Genomic DNA, 19,734 nt, shown 5'->3' with positions numbered 1-19,734 from the left:
TTTTCATTTGTTTGAGGTTGATGGTTTATGTAATATGAAGTTTCAGTTTGAATATGATTTGGAAGTTCCGAACTTAATAAAAAACCTATGATTTCATGTTTTGTTTCACTATGTCTTGATTTCTATATTATATGTTTGAAGTTTGGAACATGTTTATGTGATAAATCTTCATTTTTTTGTACCTATGAGTTTCGGCCTAAGCAAATTTCCATGGTTCCATGTATATGTTTTGATATCTCTCATGGTTTATGTTATTATGCTATGAAATGAATATGTTATGCTTGGTTATTTCATGCATGGCATTTCCTATGTCATATGTAAAGTATAAGTAAGCAAGTTTAAGTTTCATGTCACATGCATTTGGGGAAGAAGTGTTTTAAAAAAAAAAGTATTTTCAAAGAAAAAGTTTTATCATGATCCCAAGTGCTAGGGTGGGGGAATGTCCTAGTGGAACTCTTCTATCCACTCTAGAGTGCTTAAGAATGGAGTGGTAACCCTGGGTCGACGTAGAACATTTGACAAGCCTCGAATGGATTCTTTATAAAGGATATCGGAGCGAGAAAGCACCTAACGCTAGTGGGTGCATAAGACATGTAACCTGATGAAGTAAGGTCGAGTTAATATGAATATCTGTTTATGACGTATTTATCACGGTGTACGGACCATTGATGGTGCGGTAACTAGCAGGAACACGCGGTGCTAAGGGGAACCGTGTTGTATCCATTCTCTGAATAAGAATATGAGCATAAGTGCTAAGGATCACTCGATGCAAATCTTGTGATATGTTTTGATAAGGCAAGTTCTGAATAAGTTCACGTGAATAAGAAAAAGTTAAGAAGTTTTAATGAAAAGCTAAAGTCTCTGTTACAAGTCTTTTGAAAATGGTCAAGTGCATAAGTCAAGTTCTGGTCAAGGCATAAGTCAAGTACATGTCCATGTACACATATCATGATATAACTTTTGTATGCTTATGTTAACTATGGTATGTTGTGTGATTACTTGCTAAGATTTCTTAAAATCTCATTGTGGTTATTTCCACTACCATTCTCCAACCAGAATGGTAGAAGTTTTAATAGGTTAACGACGACCATGACCAAGAGGAAGAGAACGGCACCTCCTCCTCCGGAGAGGATTGTGCCTCAGATGGCTATGAATAGGCCCAAGCCCTGCATCCTGGAGCAACTCGAGACCATTGATCGGGAGATCATGGGTATACTTGAATTCATTGCGGAGTTTAAGCGGCGTAACTACCAGGACAAGGATAAGGCTTTGGAAAAGTGTGTGAAGCCCAAATCTTTTTGATGAGTATGGGAGCTTAAGTATTGTTTTTTTTAAAAAAAAAAAAGAAGAAGAAGGTAACAGTATTTATGCCAACTTTTGTGGATTTATGTTGCCTTTGTGGAAATCTCGTGTTTTGGGAATTTTAAATTATGCTTCATGGTTTTGGGGATATTATGCCTATATGGCTCATGTTTATGTTTGGACAATGATTTTGGGTTATAATATTAGTATGGTGCCATGTGCTTTGCAATTCCTTATCGCGTTGCTTAATTTATTCAACTTTTATTAATTTTTTGCTACTACGCTATTGCATACTGTCAGTGTACTTAGGTGCATAGCATATTATCTGTCATGTACGAGGGGTGTGTAGCCTTGTGTTACATGTTTCTACATCTCAGTCACCATCCAATCCCAAGAGGGGGCTGGGGGCACCACAGAGCATGGAATTAGAGCAATCATGTCTCTGGATAAACCCACACGTTGTCCTAGGAATGCATGGTACCTTTAACTAGGCTTGAGATCTATAGTTATAGGCTTGGATCTTATAGCTTTAGGCTTGAATTCAGAGGAAGAAGAAGCTACGTCCGTAAGATCGTGAGTTCAAGGGAAGAAAGGTTATTCTCTTTAAGGAAGGGACTGACCCATGCTAGTTTTGTGTATTTTCAGGAAGAAGGAAATTATGGTCCAGAACCGGCTTGAGAATACATCTCTGAGAGGCAGGGATCAAGAGACTGAGAGTCCTCCAATGGAAGGGGATGGGCTATAGCTGAAGCCATTCACCAAATGACTAAAATCGTACGTACTTCGATGGAACAAGGACAGAACGCCAGACAAGTACCGCCTAGAGGAGAACAATGATGTACTTACGAGAAGTTCATAGTGTATAGATACCCAAATTTCGTTGGAACAGAAGGACTTTTGAAGACTAATAAGTGGCTAATGGATTTAGAAATAACCTTCCAAATAGACCCATAGACCCATAGCAAGTTTCATGTTCATGGGCCCTACTGGTGTGGGGAAAACAGAGCTTGCAAAAGCCTTAGCCGATTATCTCTTTAACACAAAAAATGCTCTTGTCAGAATCGATATGAGTGAGTGCATGGAGAAGCATGCAGTTTCATGACTTGTTGGGGCTCCACCTGGTTATGTTGGTTATGAAGAATGTGGGCAGCTAACAGAGAGATCGAGAGAGTCCAACGATTTCGGGATCCCGGGAGAGATCGAAGAAGAGAGAGAAAGCTTCGAGTGATCTCAGTTCTAATAAGAGATCGAAGGAGAGAAAGAGAGAGATTAGGGAGATTTCAATTTGGCAAGAGATCGAAGGAGAAAGAGAGAGAGCTTCAAGCATTTTCAGTTTGGTAAGAGATCAAAGGGGAGATTTCAGTTCGGTAAGAGATCGAGAGAGAGAGAGAGAGAGAGAGAGAGAGAGAGAGAGAGCGTTTTCAGGAGGCATTTCCCATGAGAGATAGACCTGCATGAGAGAGAGAGTCAAGCAGGAAGGAGGAACTAAACATCATTCCCTGCTATGCGTCCCCAAAGTGGGAATGGAGGAAGGCTTACGTGGCAGCATCCTATAACCGATGTAAATTGGAGACCAATGCCAGCTTGACACGTGGGAGAGATCATGGGTGAAATTGAGATTGTGTAAATAGAGAATAACCTCTCTCACTCTCTCTATCTGTCTCTCGATCGCTCACTCTCTCTCTGGCCATGGCCCCTATTCATGTTGAACATTTTAGTTTTGATTTTTGTCTTTCAGCCATTGATCTTGTTGACAAGGTTGCTGCAAAGCTAAGAATGGAAATCACTTCTAAGCCTACAGAGCTGGATGAGAAAGAAAAAGTTGTTATCAAGTTGGAGATGGAGAAGCTCTCGTTGAAAAATGACACCGATAAAGCATCTAAAGAAAGGTTAAGCAAGTAGAAAATGATTTGGCTTTTCAGTTCACAAAAACAGAAAGAATTAAATGAACTGTGGGAACAGGAAAAGGTTCTCACGACATGAATAAGATCAATTAAAGAAGAGGTACTTATGCACTTGGTACATAATTCTTTGAGGATAACACCTTCATATCCCCCCATTTGTGCCAGGAAGGTGGATTTCTGATAATGTTCTTATTGCATATGAACTGGTGCATTTCATTAGCAGGAAGAGGCAAGGGAAGAATGGCTCTATGTCACTCAAACTTGATATGAGTAAAGCTTATAATCGAATTGAGTTGGATTTTCTTGAGAAAGTGATGCTGAAAATGGGGTTTGGTGTGAAATGGATTGGCTTAATTATGCACAATGTTAAGTCAGTTTCATTTTCCATTTTGGTGAATGGGGAACCTAAGGGGCCAATATTTCCTAGTAGAGGGATAAGGTAAGGGGATCCCGTTTCCCCTTATCTATTCTTACTATGTACTGATTTCACTATTAAAGCAAGCTGATGTGGCTGGTGCAGTAGAAGGAATTCGAGTATGCAGAGGGGCTCCAAAGGTTAATCACCTTATGTTTGCAGATGACAGTGTCTTATTTTACAGTGCTAATCTACAAACAAACATGAATATTCTTCAATTATTGGAGAGATATGAACAAGCATCTAGCCAAAAAGTGAACAAGGAGAAGATTTCTATGGTTTTCAGCAAGACAGTTCCTACAAGTTTGCAAACTAAAATTATGTAGTTTTGGGTAGTTCAAAGACACCAACAGTATGACAGATATTTGGGGCTTCCATCTTTGGTTGGTAGAAGAAAAAACCATGCTTTTTCTGAGATAAAGGCAAAGGTTTGGCAGAAACTAAAAGGGTGGAAAGAAAAACTCTTATCACAAGAAGGGAAAGAAGTAGTTATTAAAGCTGTTGCACTATCTATTCCCACTTACTCTATGAGCTGCTTTAAGCTTCCTATTTCTTTGTGTTCTGAGCTAGAGAATTTGATTTCTAAGTTCTGGTGGGGTCAAAGGAATGAATAAAATAAAATTAGATGGGTAAGTTGGAGAGAACAATGCAAGTCAAAAGGCCATGGTGGTATGGGTTTTAAAGACTTACACAATTTCAACATGGCTCTTCTAGCCAAACAGGGATGGAGGATTTTAAAGGACAAAAACTCATTGCTGCATAACATCTTTAAAGCCAAGTATTTTACAACAACAAGTTTTAAAGATGCTAAGATAGGTGCAACACCTTCCTATGTATGGAGGGGTATATGGGAGGCAAAAAGCATACTTTTACAAGGATGTAGATGGAGGGTAGGTGATGGTAAGGCCATCAACATTTGGACAGATTACTAGCTGCCTCATCACAAACTTATCCCAATCCCAGAATCTATCTCATAAGCACAAATGGATTGGACAGTTTCTGAGCTTATTGATGATAACCCTAGGAGATGGGATATGGAAAAGATTACTAGATTTTTACCCCCAAAAGAAGCATATGAGGTCTTCAAGTTACCACTTCCTGCTAATAATAGACCTGATACTATAATATGGGAGACTAAGAAGAATGGGTTGTTTAGTGTTCGAAGTGCATACAAGTTGCTTTTAGCATCTCAAGAAGAGAGGCAGTTAGGGGAGCTATCATATGGATAGGAGCAAAGGAAGATGTGGAGAAGAATCTGGTCATTGCAAGTACCAAATAAAGTCAAAATTTTTGCATGGAGAGTTTTTCATAATGGTTTGACAACTTTAAAAAACTTACAAGTAAAGAAAGTGTTGACAGATGCAAGGTGTAGATGGTGTTACATGGAGGAAAAGGATATAAATCAAGCCATACTGTATTGTTCTAGACTTCAAGATGTTCTACTTTCTCAACTAACTTTCTTAAAAGAAAATGTTGTTCAAACAAATTTTATACATATTGTGGAGAGAGTAGTTCGAAGGAACAAAGCTAGGGAATTGGAAAAGCTATTCTTATGTGCTTGGGGTATTTGGTATAGCAGAAACCAATTAATTTTTGAAAATAAGCGGATAGGTCCAGAACAAGCAATAGATCATGCTCTCTTAGTTGTAAAGGAATATGAGTGTGCAGTAGCAGAACAACAGATGGGTTCTAAACCTCATTATGGCTAGCTCCACCCACCTGTTGGTAGTCTAAAGCTAAATGTTGATGGGGCTCTGTTTCATGATCAAGGTAGATCTGGTGTGGGGATGATACTACGAGATGAAACTAGGAAGGTGCTTTTTACGGCCAGTAAACCCAAGCATGAGATTATTGATCCTATGGAAGTGGAATTGCTGGCAGTACTAAGGGGCCTACAATTATGTTTGCCTTTGGGAATTCATGGCCTTCAAGTGAAAAATGGTGCTCTTTTGGTTGTGCAAGAGCTTACAAAAGGGAAGGAGTCTATGTCTATTTGGGGAAGTCTAGTTCTTGAGATTAGAAATTTGTTACTAAGGTTTCCTAAAGTTGTAATACAACATAGAGGTCGTATGGCTAATGCTGCAGCCGACTGTTTGGCTAAATATTCATGGCATCTTCATGACTTAATGGTGTGGTGGAACTCATTCCCGAAGTGGTTTCACATATCATTGAGCATGATGCCTTTTAGTTTTTTTCAGATGAATAAAGTTAGTCTTGTTATAAAAAAAAAAAAAAAATTCTCTTTTAAAATGCCTGCAGATTGATAGAGTTAACCAACAGGTGGAATCTGCTGAGTGCGAATATGACTTGAATCGTGCAGCTGAACTCAAGTATGGAACTCTAATGACCTTTCAACACCAATGAGAAGAGGCAGAGAAGAACCTTGTTGAATTTCAGAAGTCTGGACATTCTTTGCTTCGAGAAGAGGTCACTGATCTTGATATTGCTGAGATTGTTAGCAAATGAACCGGTATACCAATGTCAAATCTTCAACAATCAGAGAGAGAGAAGCTAGTCAAGCTAGGAAGAGGTTCTTTAGAAGAGGGTGGTTGGTCAAGACATGGCAGTTAAAGTAGTTGCAGATGCAATCCGCCGCTCGAGGGTAGGACTGTCCGACCCAAATAGACCCATACACCATAGCAAGTTTCATGTTCATGTGCCCAACAGGTGTGGGAAACATAGAGCTTGCACAAGCCTTAGTTGTTTATCTCTTTAACATAGAAAATGCTCCTGTCAAAATCGATATGAGTGAGTACATGGAGAAGCATGCAGTTTCACGACTCGTTGGGGCTTCACCAGGTCATGTTGGTTATGAAGAAGGTGGGCATCTAACTGAGAGATCGAGAGAGTCGAGCGATTTCTGGATCCCGTGAGAGATCGAAGGGGAGAGAGAGAGAGAGAGAGAGAGAGAGAGAGAGAGAGAGAGAGAGAGAGAGAGAGAGTTTTCAGCTCGGTAAGCGATCGAAGGAGAGAGAGAGAGACATAGATTAGGGACATTTCAATTTGGTAAGAGATCGAGGGATAAAGAGAGAGCTTCAAGCATTTTCAGTTCGATAAGAGATCGAAGGGGAGAGAGAGAGATTAAGGAGATTTCAATTCGGTAAGAGATCAATGGAGAGAGAGATAGCTTTGAGTGTTTTCTACTTGGTAAGACATCGAAGGGGGAGAGAGAGAGAGATTAGGGAGATTTCAATTCGGTAAGAGATCGAAGGAGAGAGAGAGAGAGAGCTTTGAGCAATTTTGGGAGGCATTTCCCACGAGAGAGAGAGTCGAGCGGGAAGGAGGAACTGAACAAGATCCCCATCTTTGCATCCCAAAAGTGGGAATGGAGGAAGGCCTACGTGGCAGCCTCCTATAACTAGTTTAAATCAAGAGCAATGCCAGTTTGCCACATGGGAGAGATCATGGGTGAAATTGAGACTGCGTAAACAGAGAATAAGCTCTCTCACTCTCTCTGTCCGTCCCTCGATCCCTCACTCTCTCTCTGACCATGGCCACTACTCGTGTTGAACATCTTAGTTTTGATTTTTTCTTTCAGCCATTGATCTTGTTGACGAGGCTGCTGCAAAGCTGGAAATGGAAATCACTTCTAAGCCTAGAGAGGTGGATGAGATAGACAGAGTTGTTATCAAGTTGGAGATGGAGAATCTCTAGTTGAAAAATGACACCGATAAAGCATCTAAAGAAAGGTTAAGCAAAGTATAAAATGATTTGGCTTTACTTAAACAAAAACAGAAATAATTAACGGAACTGTGGGAACATTAAAAGGTTCTCATGACATGAATAAGATCAATTAAAGAAGAGGTACTTACGAACTTGGTACAAAATTCTTTGACGATAACACCTTCATATCCCCCCGTTTAAATCCTCTTTTAAAATGCCTGCAGATTGAAAGAGTTAACCATGAGGTGGAATCTGCTGAGTGCAAATATGACTTGAATTGTGCAGCTGAACTCAAGTATGGAACTCTAATGACCCTTCAACGCCAATTAAAAGAGGCAGAGAAGAACCTTGTTGAAATACGGAAGTCTGGACATTCTTTGCTTCGAGAAGAGGTCACTGATCTTGATATTGCTAAGATTGTTAGCGAATGGACCGGTATAGAAATGTCAAATCTTCAACAATCAGAGAGAGACAAGCTAGTCATGCTGGAAGAGGTTCTTCACAAGGGGGTGGTTGGTTAAGACATGGCAGTTAAAACAGTTACAGATGCAATTCGCCTCTCGAGGGCAAGACTATCTGACCCAAATAGACCCATAGACCCATAGCAAGTTTCATGTTCATGGGCCCTACAGGTGTGGGGAAAACAGAGCTTGCAAAAGCCTTAGTCGGTGATCTCTTTAACATAGAAAATGCTCTTGTCAAAATCGATATGTGTGAGTATATGGAGAAGCATGCAGTTTCACCACTCGTTGGGGCTCCACCTGGTTATGTTGGTTATGTTGGTTATGAAGAAGGTGGGGAGCTAACTGAGAGATGGAGATAGTCGTGCGATTTCTGGATCCCATGAGAGATCGAAAGGGAGAGAGAGAGGTAGCTTCGAGTGATTTTGGGATCTCGTGATAGATTGAAGGAGAGACACAGAGCTTCGAGTGATTTCAGTTCGGTAAGTGACCGAAGGAGAAAGAGAGAGCTTCGAGCATTTTCAGTTCGGTAAGAGATCGAAGGGGAGAGAGAGAGATTAAGGAGATTTCAATTCAGTAAGAGATAGCTCGGTAAGAGATCGAAGGGGAGAGAGAGATAGAGATTAGGGAGATTTCAATTCGGTAAGATATCGAAGGAGAGAGAGAGAGAGAGCTTCAAGCATTTTTGGGAGGCATTTCCCATGAGAGAGAGAGAGAGTCGAGTAGGAAGGAGGAACTGAACAAGATCCCCATCTATGCGTCCCCAAAGTGGGAATGGAGAAAGGCCTAAGTGGCAGCCACCTATAACCGGCTTAAATATGAGACCAATGCCAGCTTGCCACATGGGAGTGATCATGGATGAAATTGAGATTGCATAAACAAAGAATAAGCTCTTTCACTCCCTCTACCTCTCGAGCCTCCTGTCTCTCCTTTCTCACTCTCTCTGTCTGTCTCTCGATCCCTCACTCTCTCTCTGGCCATGGCCACTATTCGTGTTGAACATTTTAGTTTTGATTTTTTCTTTCAGCCATTAATCTTGTTGACGAGGCTGCTGCAAAGCTGGAAATGGAAATCACTTCTAAGCCTACAAAGCAGGATGAGATAGACAAAGCTGTTATCAAGTTGGAGATGGAGAAGCTCTCGTTGAGAAATGATATCGATAAGGCATCTAAAGAAAGGTTAAGCAAGCTAGAAAATGATTTGGTTTTGCTTAAACAAAAACAAAAAGAATTAATTGAACTGTGGGATCATTAAAAGGTTCTCATGACATGAGTAAGATCAATTAAAGAAGAGGTACTTATGAACTTGGGTCAGAATTCTTTGACGATAACACCTTCATATCCCCCCGTTTAAATCCTCTTTTAAAATGCCTGCAGATTGATAGAGTTAACCAAGAGGTGTAATCTGCTGAGTGCGAATATGACCGGAATAGTGGAGCTGAATTCAAGTATGGAACTCTAATGACCCTTCAACGCCAATTAGAAGAGGCAAAGAAGAAGGTTGTTGAATTATGGAAGTCTGGACATTTTCAAGAAGAGGTCACTGATCTTGATATTGCTGAGATTGTTAGCAAATGGATCGGTATAGCAATGTCAAATCTTCAACAATCAGACAGAGACAAGCTAGTCAGGCTAGAAGAGGTTCTTCACAAGAGGGTGGTTCGTCAAGACATGGCAGTTAAAGTAGTTGCAAATGCAATCCGCCGCTCGAGGGCAAGACTATCCAACCCAAATAGACCCGTAGACCCATAGCAAGTTTCATTTTCATAGCCCTACAGATGTTGGGAAAACAGAGCTTGCAATAGCCTTAGTCGGTTATCTCTGTAACACCGAAAATGCTCTTGTCAAAATCGATATTAGTGAGCAGATGGAGAAGCATGCAGTTTCACGACTTGTTGGGGCTCCACCTGCTTATGTTGGTTATGAAGAAGGTGGGCAGCTAACTGAGAGATCGAGAGAGTCGAGCGATTTCTGGATCCCGTGAGAGATCGAAGGAGAGAGAGAGAGAGAGAGAGAGAGAGAGAGAGAGAGAGAGAGAGAGAGAGAGAGAGAGAGAGAGAGAGAGCGTTTTAAGCTCAGTAAGCGATCGAAGGAGAGAGAGAAATAGATTAGGGACATTTAAATTTGGTAAGAGATCGAGGGATAAAGAGAGAGCTTCGAGCATTTTCAGTTTGGTAAGAGATCGAAGGGGAGAGAGAGAGATTAAGGAGATTTCAATTCGGTAAGAGATCGATGGAGAGAGAGATAGCTTTGAGTGTTTTCTGCTCGGTAAGAGATCGAAGGGGGAGAGAGAAAGAGATTAGGGAGATTTCAATTCGGTAAGAGATCGAAGGAGAGAGAGAGAGAGAGAGCTTTGAGCAATTTTGGGAGGCATTTCCCATGAGAGAGAGTCGAGCGGGAAGGAGGAACTGAACAAGATCCCCATCTTTGTGTCCCCAAAGTGGGAATGGAGGAAGGCCTACGTGGTAGCCTCCTATAACTGGTTTAAATCGAGAGCAATGCCAGCTTGCCACATGGGAGAGATCATGGGTGAAAGTGAGATCGCTTAAACAGAGAATAAGCTCTTTCACTCTCTGTCTCTCGAGCTTCCTTTCTCTCCTCTCTCACTCTCTCTGTCTGTCTCTTGATCCCTCACTCTCTCTGGCCATGGCCACTACTTGTGTTGAACATCTTAGTTTTGATTTTTTCTTTCAGCCATTGATCTTGTTGACGAGGCTGTTGCAAAGCTTGAAATGGAAATCACTTCTAAGCCAACAGAGCAGGATGAGATAGACAAAGCTGTTATTAAGTTGGAGATGGAGAAGCTCTCGTTGCAAAATGACACCAATAAAGCATCTAAAGAAAGGTTAAGCAAGCTAGAAAATGATTTGGCTTTGCTAATGCAAAAACAGAAATAATTAACTGAACAATGGGAACATTAAAAGGTTCTCATGACTTGAATAAGATAAATTAAAGAAGAGGAATTTATGAACTAGGTACAGAATTCTTTGACGATAACACCTTCATATCCCCCCGTTTAAATCCACTTTTAAAACGCCTACCGATTGATAGAGTTAACCAAGAGGTGGAATCTGCTGACTACAAATATGACCAGAATCATGCAGCTAAACTCAAGTATGGAACTCTAATGACCCTTCAACGCCAATTAGAAGAGGCAGAGAAGAGCCTTGCTTAATTACTAAAGTCTGGACATTCTTTGCTCCGAGAAAAGGTCACTGATCGTGATATTGTTGAGATTCTTGGCAATTGGACCAGTATAGCAATGTCAAATCTTCAACAATTAGAGAGAGACAAGCTAGTCAAGCTGGAAGAGGTTCTTCACAACAGGGTGGTTGGTAAAGACATGGTAGTTCAAGCAATTGAAGATGCAATCCGCCACTCGAGGGCAGGACTATCCGACCCAAATAGACCTATAGACCCATAGCAAGTTTTCTTATGTTTTGTGGCCTTGTTGTGTGGCGGTGGGGCTAGAGCTTGGTAAAAAAAAGCCCACTGACATTCCGCTTAACACAGTAAAAACGCTTCTTGTCAAAAATCGACATGGGTGAGCACATGGAGAAGCATGCGCCACTACTTGCTGGGGCCTCCTAAGCCAGGTTTGTTACAAGAAGGTGGGTGCTTAACTGAGATCGAGAGATTGAAGGACAAAATCCCAAGGAGAGATTGAAGTGGGAGAGAGAGAGAGAGAGAGAGAGAGAGAGAGAGAGAGAGAGAGACTAGGGAGATTTCAGTTCGGTAAGAGATCGAAGGAGAGAGAGAGAGAGAGAGCTTCGAGCATTTTCAGTTCGGTAAGAGATCGAATGGGAGAGAGAGAGAGATTAAGGAAATTTCAACTCAGTAAGAGATCGAAGGAGAGAAAGCTTGAAGCGTTTTCAAATAGGTAAGAGATCGAAGGAGAGAGAGACAGAGATTAGGGACATTTCAATTCGGTAAGAGATCGAAGGAAAGAGAGAGAAAGCTACGAGCATTTTTGGGAGGCATTTTCCATGACGTAAGGACCTACGTAGTAGGATTCGAGTATTACAGTAGCAGTCTCTTTTAAATTGCCTGCGGATTGATAGAGTTAACCAAGAGGTGGAATCTGCTGAGCGTGAATATGACCTGAATTGTGCAGCTGAACTCAAGTCTAGAATTGTAAAAACCCTTCAACGCCAATTAGAAGAGGCAGAGAACAACCCTGCTGAGTTTCGAAAGTCTGGACCTTCTTTACTCCGAGAAGAGGTCACTGATCTTGATATTGCTGAGATTATTAGCAGATGGACCGGTATACCAGTATCAAATCTTGAACAATCAGAGAGAGACAACTAGTCAAGCTGGAAGAGGTTCTTCACAAGAGGGTGGTTGTTCAAGACATGGCCGTTAAAGCAGTTGCAGATGCAATCCGCCGCTCGAGGGCCAGACTGTCCAACCCAAATAGACCCATAGCAAGTTTCATGTTCATGGGCTCTACAGGTGTGGGGAAAGCAGAGCTTGCAAAAGTCTTACTCGATTATCTCTTTAACACAAAAAATGTTCTTGTGATAATCGATATGAGTGAGTACATGGAGTAGCATGCAGTTTCACGATTCGTTGGGGCTCCACCTAGTTTTGTTGGTTATGAAGAAGGTGGGCAGCTAACTGAGATATCGAGAGAGTCGAGCGATTTCTGGATCCCGTGAGAGACCGAAGGAGAGAGAAAGAGAGAGAGAACTTCGAGTGATTTTAGTTTGGTAAGAGATCGAAGGAGAAAGAGAGAGCTTCGAGCATTTTTAGTTCGGTAAGAAATCGAAGGGGAGAGAGAGAGATTAAGGAGATTTCAATTCGGTAAGAGTTCGATGGAGAGAGAGATAACTTTGAGTGTTTTCAGCTCGGTAATAGATTGAAGGGGAGAGAGAGAGATTAGAGAGATTTCAATTCTGTAAGAGAATAAGCTCTTTCACTCTCTCTGTCTCTCGAGCCTCCTCTCTCTCCTCTCTCACTCTCTCTTTCTATCTCTCGATCCCTCACTCTCTCTCTGGGCATGGCCACTATTCGTGTTGAACATCGTAGTTTGGATTTTTTCTTTCAACCATTGATCTTGTTGACGAGGCTACTGCAAAGCTGGAAATGGAAATCACTTCTAAGCCAACAGAACAGGATGAGATAGACAGAGCTGTTGTCAAGTTGGAGGTGGAAAAGCTCTCGTTGAAAAATGACACCAATAAAGCATCTAAGGAAAGGTTAAGCAAGCTAGAAAATGATTTGGCTTTGCTTAAACAAAAACAGAAAGAATTAACTGAACCGTGGGAACATTAAAAGGTTCTCATGACATGAATAAGATCAATTAAAGAAGAGGTACTTATGAACTTGGTATAGAATTCTTTGACAATAACACCTTCATATCCCTCCGTTTAAATCCTCTTTTAAAATGCCTACAGATTGATAGAGTTAACCAAGAGGTGGAATCTGCTGACTACAAATATGACCAGAATCATGCAGCTAAACTCAAGTATGGAACTCTAATGACCCTTCAGCGCCAATTAGAAGAGGCAGAGAAGAGCCTTGCTTAATTACTAAAGTCTGGACATTCTTTGCTCCGAGAAAAGGTCACTGATCGTGATATTGTTGAGATTCTTGGCAATTGGACCAGTATAGCAATGTCAAATCTTCAACAATCAGAGAGAGACAAGCTAGTCAAGCTGGAAGAGGTTCTTCACAAGAGGGTAGTTGGTCAAGACATGGCAGTTAAAGCAATTGCAGATGCAATCCGCCGCTCGTGGGCAGGATTGTCTGACCCAAATAGACCCATAAACCCATAGCAGGTTTCATGTTCATGGGCCCTACAGGTGTGGGGAAAACAGAGCTTGCAAAAGCCTTAGTCGGTTATCTCTTTAACACAGAAAATGCTCTTGTCAGAATGAGTATGAGTGAGTACATGGTGATGCATGCAGTTTCACGACTTGTTGGGGCTCCACCTGGTTATGTTGGTTATGAAGAAGGTGGGCAGGTAGCTGAGAGATTGAGAGAGTCGAGCAATTTCTGGATCCCGTGAGAGATCGAAGGAGAGAGAGAGAGAGACAGCTTGGAGCCATTTTAGGATCTCGTGATAGATTGAAGGAGAGAGACAGAGCTTTGAGTGGTTTTAGTTCGGTAAGAGATCTCAGAAGAGAGAGAGAGAGAGAGAGAGAGAGAGAGATTAGGGAGATTTCAGTTTGATAAGAGATTGAAGGAGAAAGAGAGAGCTTCTAGAATTTTCAGTTCGGTAAGAGATCAAAGGGGAGAGAGAGAGATTAAGGAGATTTCAATTCAGTAAGAGATCAAAGGAGAGAGAGAGAGAGAGAGAGCTTCGTGCATTTTGAGCTCGGTAAGAGATCAAAGGAGAGAGAGACAGAGATTAGGGACATTTCAATTTGGTAAGAGATTGAAGGAGAGAGAGAGAGAAAGCTTCGAGCATTTTTGGGAGGCATTTCTCATGACGTAAGGACCTACGTTGTAGGATTCGAGTATTACAGTTGCAGCCTCTTATAACTGGTGTAAATCGGAGACCAATGCCAGCTTGCAACGTGGGAGAGCTCATGGGTGAAATTGAGATCGCGTAAACGGAGAATAGGCCCTCTCACTCTCTCTATCTCTCGAGCCTCCTCTCATTGAAAAATGACACTGATAACGTATCTAAAGAAAGGTTATGCAAGCTAAAAAATGATTCGGCTTTGGTTAAACAAAAATAGAAAGAATTAACTGAACTATGGGAACCCGAAAAAGTTCTCATGACACGAATAAGATCAATTAAAGAGGAGGTACTTAAGCACTTGGTACAAAATTCTTTGACGATAACACCTTCATATCCCCCCGTTTAAATTCTCTTTTTAAATGCCTGCAGAGTGATAGAGTTAACCAAGAGGTGGAATCTGCTTAGCGCGAATATGACCTGAATCGTGTAGCTTAACTCAAGTCTGGAACTGTAAAAAACCTTCAATGCCAATTAGAAGAGGTGGAGAAGAACCCTGCTGAATTTCGGAAGTCTGGAGATTCTTTACTTCAAGAAGAGGTCACTGATCATGATATTGCTGACATTGTTGGCGAATGGACTGGTATACCAGTATGAAATCTTCAACAATCAGAGAGAGACAAGCTAGTCAAGCTGGAAGAGGTTCTTCACAAGAGGGTGGTTGGTCAAGAAATGGCAGTTAAAGCAGTTGCAAATGCAATCAGCTGCTCGAGGGCAGGACTGTCCTGCCCAAATAGACCCATTGCAAGTTTCATGTTCATGGGCCCTACTGGTGTGGGTAAAACAGAGCTTGCAAAAGCTTAGCCGATTATCTCTTTAACACAAAAAATGCTCTTGTCATAATCGATATGAGTGAGTAGATGGAGTAGCATGCAGTTTCACGATTTGTTGGGGCTCCACCTGGTTATGTTGGTTATGAAGAAGGTGGGCAGCTAACTGAGAAATCGAGAGAGTCGAGCGATTTCTGGATCCCGTGATAGATCGAAGGAGTGAGAGAGAGCTTCGAGTGATTTCAGTTCAGTAAGAGATCAAAGGAGAGAGAGAGAGAGCTTCGAGCATTTTTAGTTCAGTAATAGATCGAAAGGGAGAGAAAGAGATTAGGGAGATTTTAGATTGTTAAGATATCGAAGGAGAGAGAGAGAGCTTTGAGCATTTTCAGTTCGGTAAGAGATCGAAGAAGATAGAGAGATTAGGGAGATTTCAATTCGGTAAGAGATCGAGAGAGAGAGAGCATTTTTGGGAAGCATTTCCCATGAGAGATCGACTTGCATGAGAGAGAGAGTCGAGCGGGAAGGAGGAACTGAACATGATCCCTTGCTATGTGTCCCCAAAGTGGGAATGGAGGAAGGCTTACGTGGCAGCTTGCTATTGGTATCTGATAAGATCGCTAAATAGGAGCCACCGACCAAAAGAGGAACTGTAATATAATCTTGGATTCGAAGGTGGATTCAAAGAAGGCGCCAAGTCATATGATCTCGCATCGGGTTAGTAAAATCAGAACCCAACGGAAAAAATGCTCTGAAGTTAAATAGAGCCCAACTTCCACTATCTACATTCCACAATTACAAAGCACAGTCCGAATGGGGGGTTGGATATAAAAAGGATAAGGATTCGAAACTCCCTCTATCGAGTGAGTCAAACCTACATGGTTGAGTCTAACTTCCTGTCCGTGTCCAGATCACCAATTTCTCTTGCGAGGATTTATGATCTTCTCCTCTCAGTCGGTTAAGCCGACGTAGTAAAAATCGATATATCTGCCTCTGAAAAGCTCTGTTTAGGCATCGTCTGGTGCATCGTTGCATTTAACGACGAAACCCAAACACACTTGGAGGAAGTGCACGTAACCCTCTCCGAATCATCTTTACACGCCATGATATGATTGCAATCAATGCCATGAATAATTTTTATAATTGAATAGAAAAGTAAAATCTCTCTTTGATGGTTGATGTTGACATTTGAATTCTGCGGTGCAGTGAGATTGAAAATCGCATTGAGGAAGCTCTGAAGTCAATCGGTTGTCCACGCCCTCTTGAAGCTTCTCAAATTGAGACTCTAGACTTCAAAGCCATTTTTTCAATTGTACAGTGGAAAAATGGGTTTTGATTTCACTAACCCGACCCGAGATCATATGACTCGACTCCTTCTTCGAATCCTCCCTCGATCAAATTGAGACTCTAGACTTTAAAGCCATATTTATATCTCTTCACCGTTGACTATGGCTCAGAACCCAACGCTCTTGATCTTGTATGTTTTTCTTTTGAGCAGCGGTACTCCCATCGCTTAGAGCCCCACTAGGGCTTCCGTTAGTACTATTTTTTTTTTATATATATTTTATATATATATTCTTTAATACATTTAAATATATTTAAAAAATAAAAAAATATAATATTATTAAAAATACTTATTTAATTATTAAATAATAAATAATAAAAATAAAAAATAAAAAACTCACAGCGATAAAAATTAACGGTAGAAACTAGTAGTAAAAATAGTATTTTCCTTTTCTTTTTCTATAAAAATTTTATTTACTTATTTATTTCAAAAGGTCCATTTGGTTGCAAATAAAACTGTGTTTGTACTTGTAGACGTGTAATTCTGCAAATAAAACCATCAGGACCAGGGGATTTCAAAGATCCCAGATGTTTTAGTGCTTCCTCTACCTCAATCTTAGTAAACTTCTTCTGTAGCTCTGTATTCATCACCTCAGTCACTCTCGGTTCTATCTCCTTCAGACATTCCTCAATTGCCTCTGTAGATGGCTGTGTGGTGCAGAATATTGACTTGAAATATTCATAAAAAACCTCTTCGATCCCTTCTTTATCTGTCACCATCCTCCCTTCAGCATTTTTAACCTCATTTATCTGATTCTTTTTTCTTCTTTGAGTAGCACAAGAGTGGAAATATTTTGTATTTTTGTCACCCAGCTGATACCATGCTTTCTTGGCTCTCTGCCGCCATTTGAGATCTTCCTGCCCCAACAAAGCCCCCATCTCTTCTTGAAGTTTTCTTATTAGTTCAGCATTATGAGGCCCTTCACTTTCTTGTTCCCTTTTCAGCCATTCAGTTTTTTGCTTCAACAAATTTATCACCTCTTTATCTTTTGAATTACCCCACCTAATTAAAACTCCTTTGCATCTATTCAGCTTTCTTTGGATATTCCTAATTGGGTTTGGATCTGCATCAGCCCTCCTCCACGCCCTTTCTACCACCCCAACCCCCTCCTCATCCCTTATCCATTTTGCTTCAAATCTAAACACCCTTCTTCTCTTTCTATTCACTAAGAATTGTTGTCTCAAGTCAAGCATTAAGGCCATATGATCTGATTGGACTACATTCAGAGTCTCCACCACTCTATCACTAAAAGTTTCAGACCATTTTGGATTAGCTACAGCCCTGTCGAGTCTCTCCTTAGTAAAGGTGCTGTCCATGTGCTTGTTGCTCCACGTATATTTGTTTCCCTTCCATCCTAAGTCAAATAGTCTATTATCATCCAAAGCTTTCCTAAAATCAACCATCTGAGTCTCTGCCCTAGGTCTGCCCTCCATTTTTTCAGATTGACACAAGATCTCATTGAAATCTCCTATTACACACCAAGGTATTTCACAATCAGAATTTAATAAGGATAATAGATCCCAAGTGTTTTTTCTTTTACTCACCATTGGATGCCCATAGAAGCCTGAGAGCAGCCACGACATTTTCTTCTCTTCACTCCTAACCATTGCATTAATATGGTGTTGAGAATAGCTAAGAATTTCCACCTCTTTTTCCTTGCACCACAGCAATGCCAGCCCCCCTTTTCTCCCCATCGGGTCCACAACTAAACATCCCTCCCATCCCAGTCTCCTTTTAACTCCCTCAACCTTACTAGCTACTAGTTTTGTCTCCATCAAGAAGACTACATTGGGTGACTTATCCTTCACCAGCAGGAGAAGGTTCTGAACTGTTCGGGGGTTCCCAAGCCCCCGGCAGTTCCAGCTAAGTATTTTCATTGTTGTTGGTGGAGCTGACTAGCAGCCTCCACCAACATCACATCATGTTTTGAAACTCCCTCCTCCATACATGCTTTCCCTTTTTTCGTTGCTCCCTTACTGTTGTCTCCAGGTTTTTCACTTCTCAGCTTGCGTTTTCCCCCCAAAAAAGAATCTCGTGTATCCTTTGTAACTGCCCCTCTAGCCCTTCTTTTCCACCTTCTTCTGTCCTCTCCCCCATAGTTTTCAGACATTTCCTTATCATGTTCAAGTTGCTGTAATCTAGTTACTACCCCACAATCCTCCACCGTCTTCCCACTTCTGCCTGCCCCTTCAGTCCTCTCCCCTGTCCCAGAGTTTTTATCAAACACTTGCTGTGCACCCTTTCCCTTCACTGCCTGAGACTCATTCCCCCCGTCTCCCAACTCCTTTTCTCCCAAAGACCCAATGGTATGATTAAACTCACCCTCGCTCTCACTCATATTCCCGCTAATCTTATTGCTCGAAGACTCTGAAGACTTTCCCCTTCCCAAATAGCTAGCTCTAAGCCATACCCCATATTGAAGTTTATCATTATTACCTTCCGTCTCAAGACAACCCTCACCCCCATGAAAGATCTTGCCGCATTTAAAGCACACTTTAGGGAGCTTCTCATAGCTCAACGGAATCCACAATTTGTTGCCCATTACATTAGCTATTCGACCCCTTGAGATTTTCTTTCTCAGGTCTATTTCTATCTTAACCCTTAGATAGCTTCCCCATCCTATTCCATCCTCCCTTATATCCACGCCTTTTACATTTCCAACCGTAGCTCCAATCTGCATTCCCACTTCTCTTGACATACATGCTAAAGGTAGATTGTTTAGGTGTACCCAGAACTCCTCGAAATCAAAGTTCATTTTCCGCGGGGGGGTTAAGCCATCAAACAACTTCAAAACAAACAGTTGGTTATCGAACAGCCACGGCTTCCCCTCCAGGACTCTCTCTCTGTCCTTCTGGTTCTCGAACGATATAACAAACATGTTGGGCACAATATTTCGCACTTGCCTTTATTTTCTCAATTGGCCATTGCAGCATATTTCTTGCAAATTTTGATATTTTCTGTGCAGGATATCCTATTTAGTTCTCAATCAGGTCTCATACTACTTGTATCTATTTTACATTTTTTTTTATTTAAACAATATTTTCTCTTTTTTCTTTTTCAATAAGAAATTGAACAATCATTTATATATATGAATTATATTTTTAATATTGTAAATTGACCATGAAATATTTATTGGTTTATATATGCATGCTCCATTTTATATCATTTTGTGGTAGTGATTGTGTATAATAAACTATTTACATTTATAAAATTCAGCATAAATAACGATGTGCGTATTGCGCAAGTTATAGGCTCGTAATTATAATGGGTTTGTCGTGCCATTTAGGCTGGTGTTGAAGTTGCGACCGTGTATGATCAGATCTATTCAATATTACCCAAAAATGTTCAGACTCGTTTACTTTTTGCCGAATGCATCACGTCGACTTGTATTAGAAATATTAATAGGTACAAT

At 41.0% G+C, this 19,734-nt stretch overlaps 1 protein-coding gene across 1 annotated transcript; it reads right to left on the bottom strand.

Moving 5' to 3' along the window:
• Positions 1 to 18,195: 18,195 nt before the first annotated feature.
• Positions 18,196 to 19,200, bottom strand: LOC118344020. The gene has a single exon (XM_035683756.1). The coding sequence runs from the start codon at positions 19,198 to 19,200 to the stop codon at positions 18,196 to 18,198; it is 1,005 nt and encodes a 334-aa protein (XP_035539649.1).
• Between the last annotated feature and the right edge of the window lie 534 nt (positions 19,201 to 19,734).

Source organism: Juglans regia, chromosome 12, assembly GCF_001411555.2.
Source record: "Juglans regia cultivar Chandler chromosome 12, Walnut 2.0, whole genome shotgun sequence".
Classification (NCBI taxonomy): Eukaryota; Viridiplantae; Streptophyta; class Magnoliopsida; order Fagales; family Juglandaceae; genus Juglans; species Juglans regia.
Note: the sequence above shows the minus strand (reverse complement) of the source record. Positions and strands in the feature narration are given on the sequence as shown.

What these genes read in the sequence shown, in the direction of transcription:
- LOC118344020 (XM_035683756.1), bottom strand. Translation starts at nt 19,200, where the DNA reads ATGTTTGTTATATCGTTCGAGAACCAGAAGGACAGAGAGAGAGTCCTG.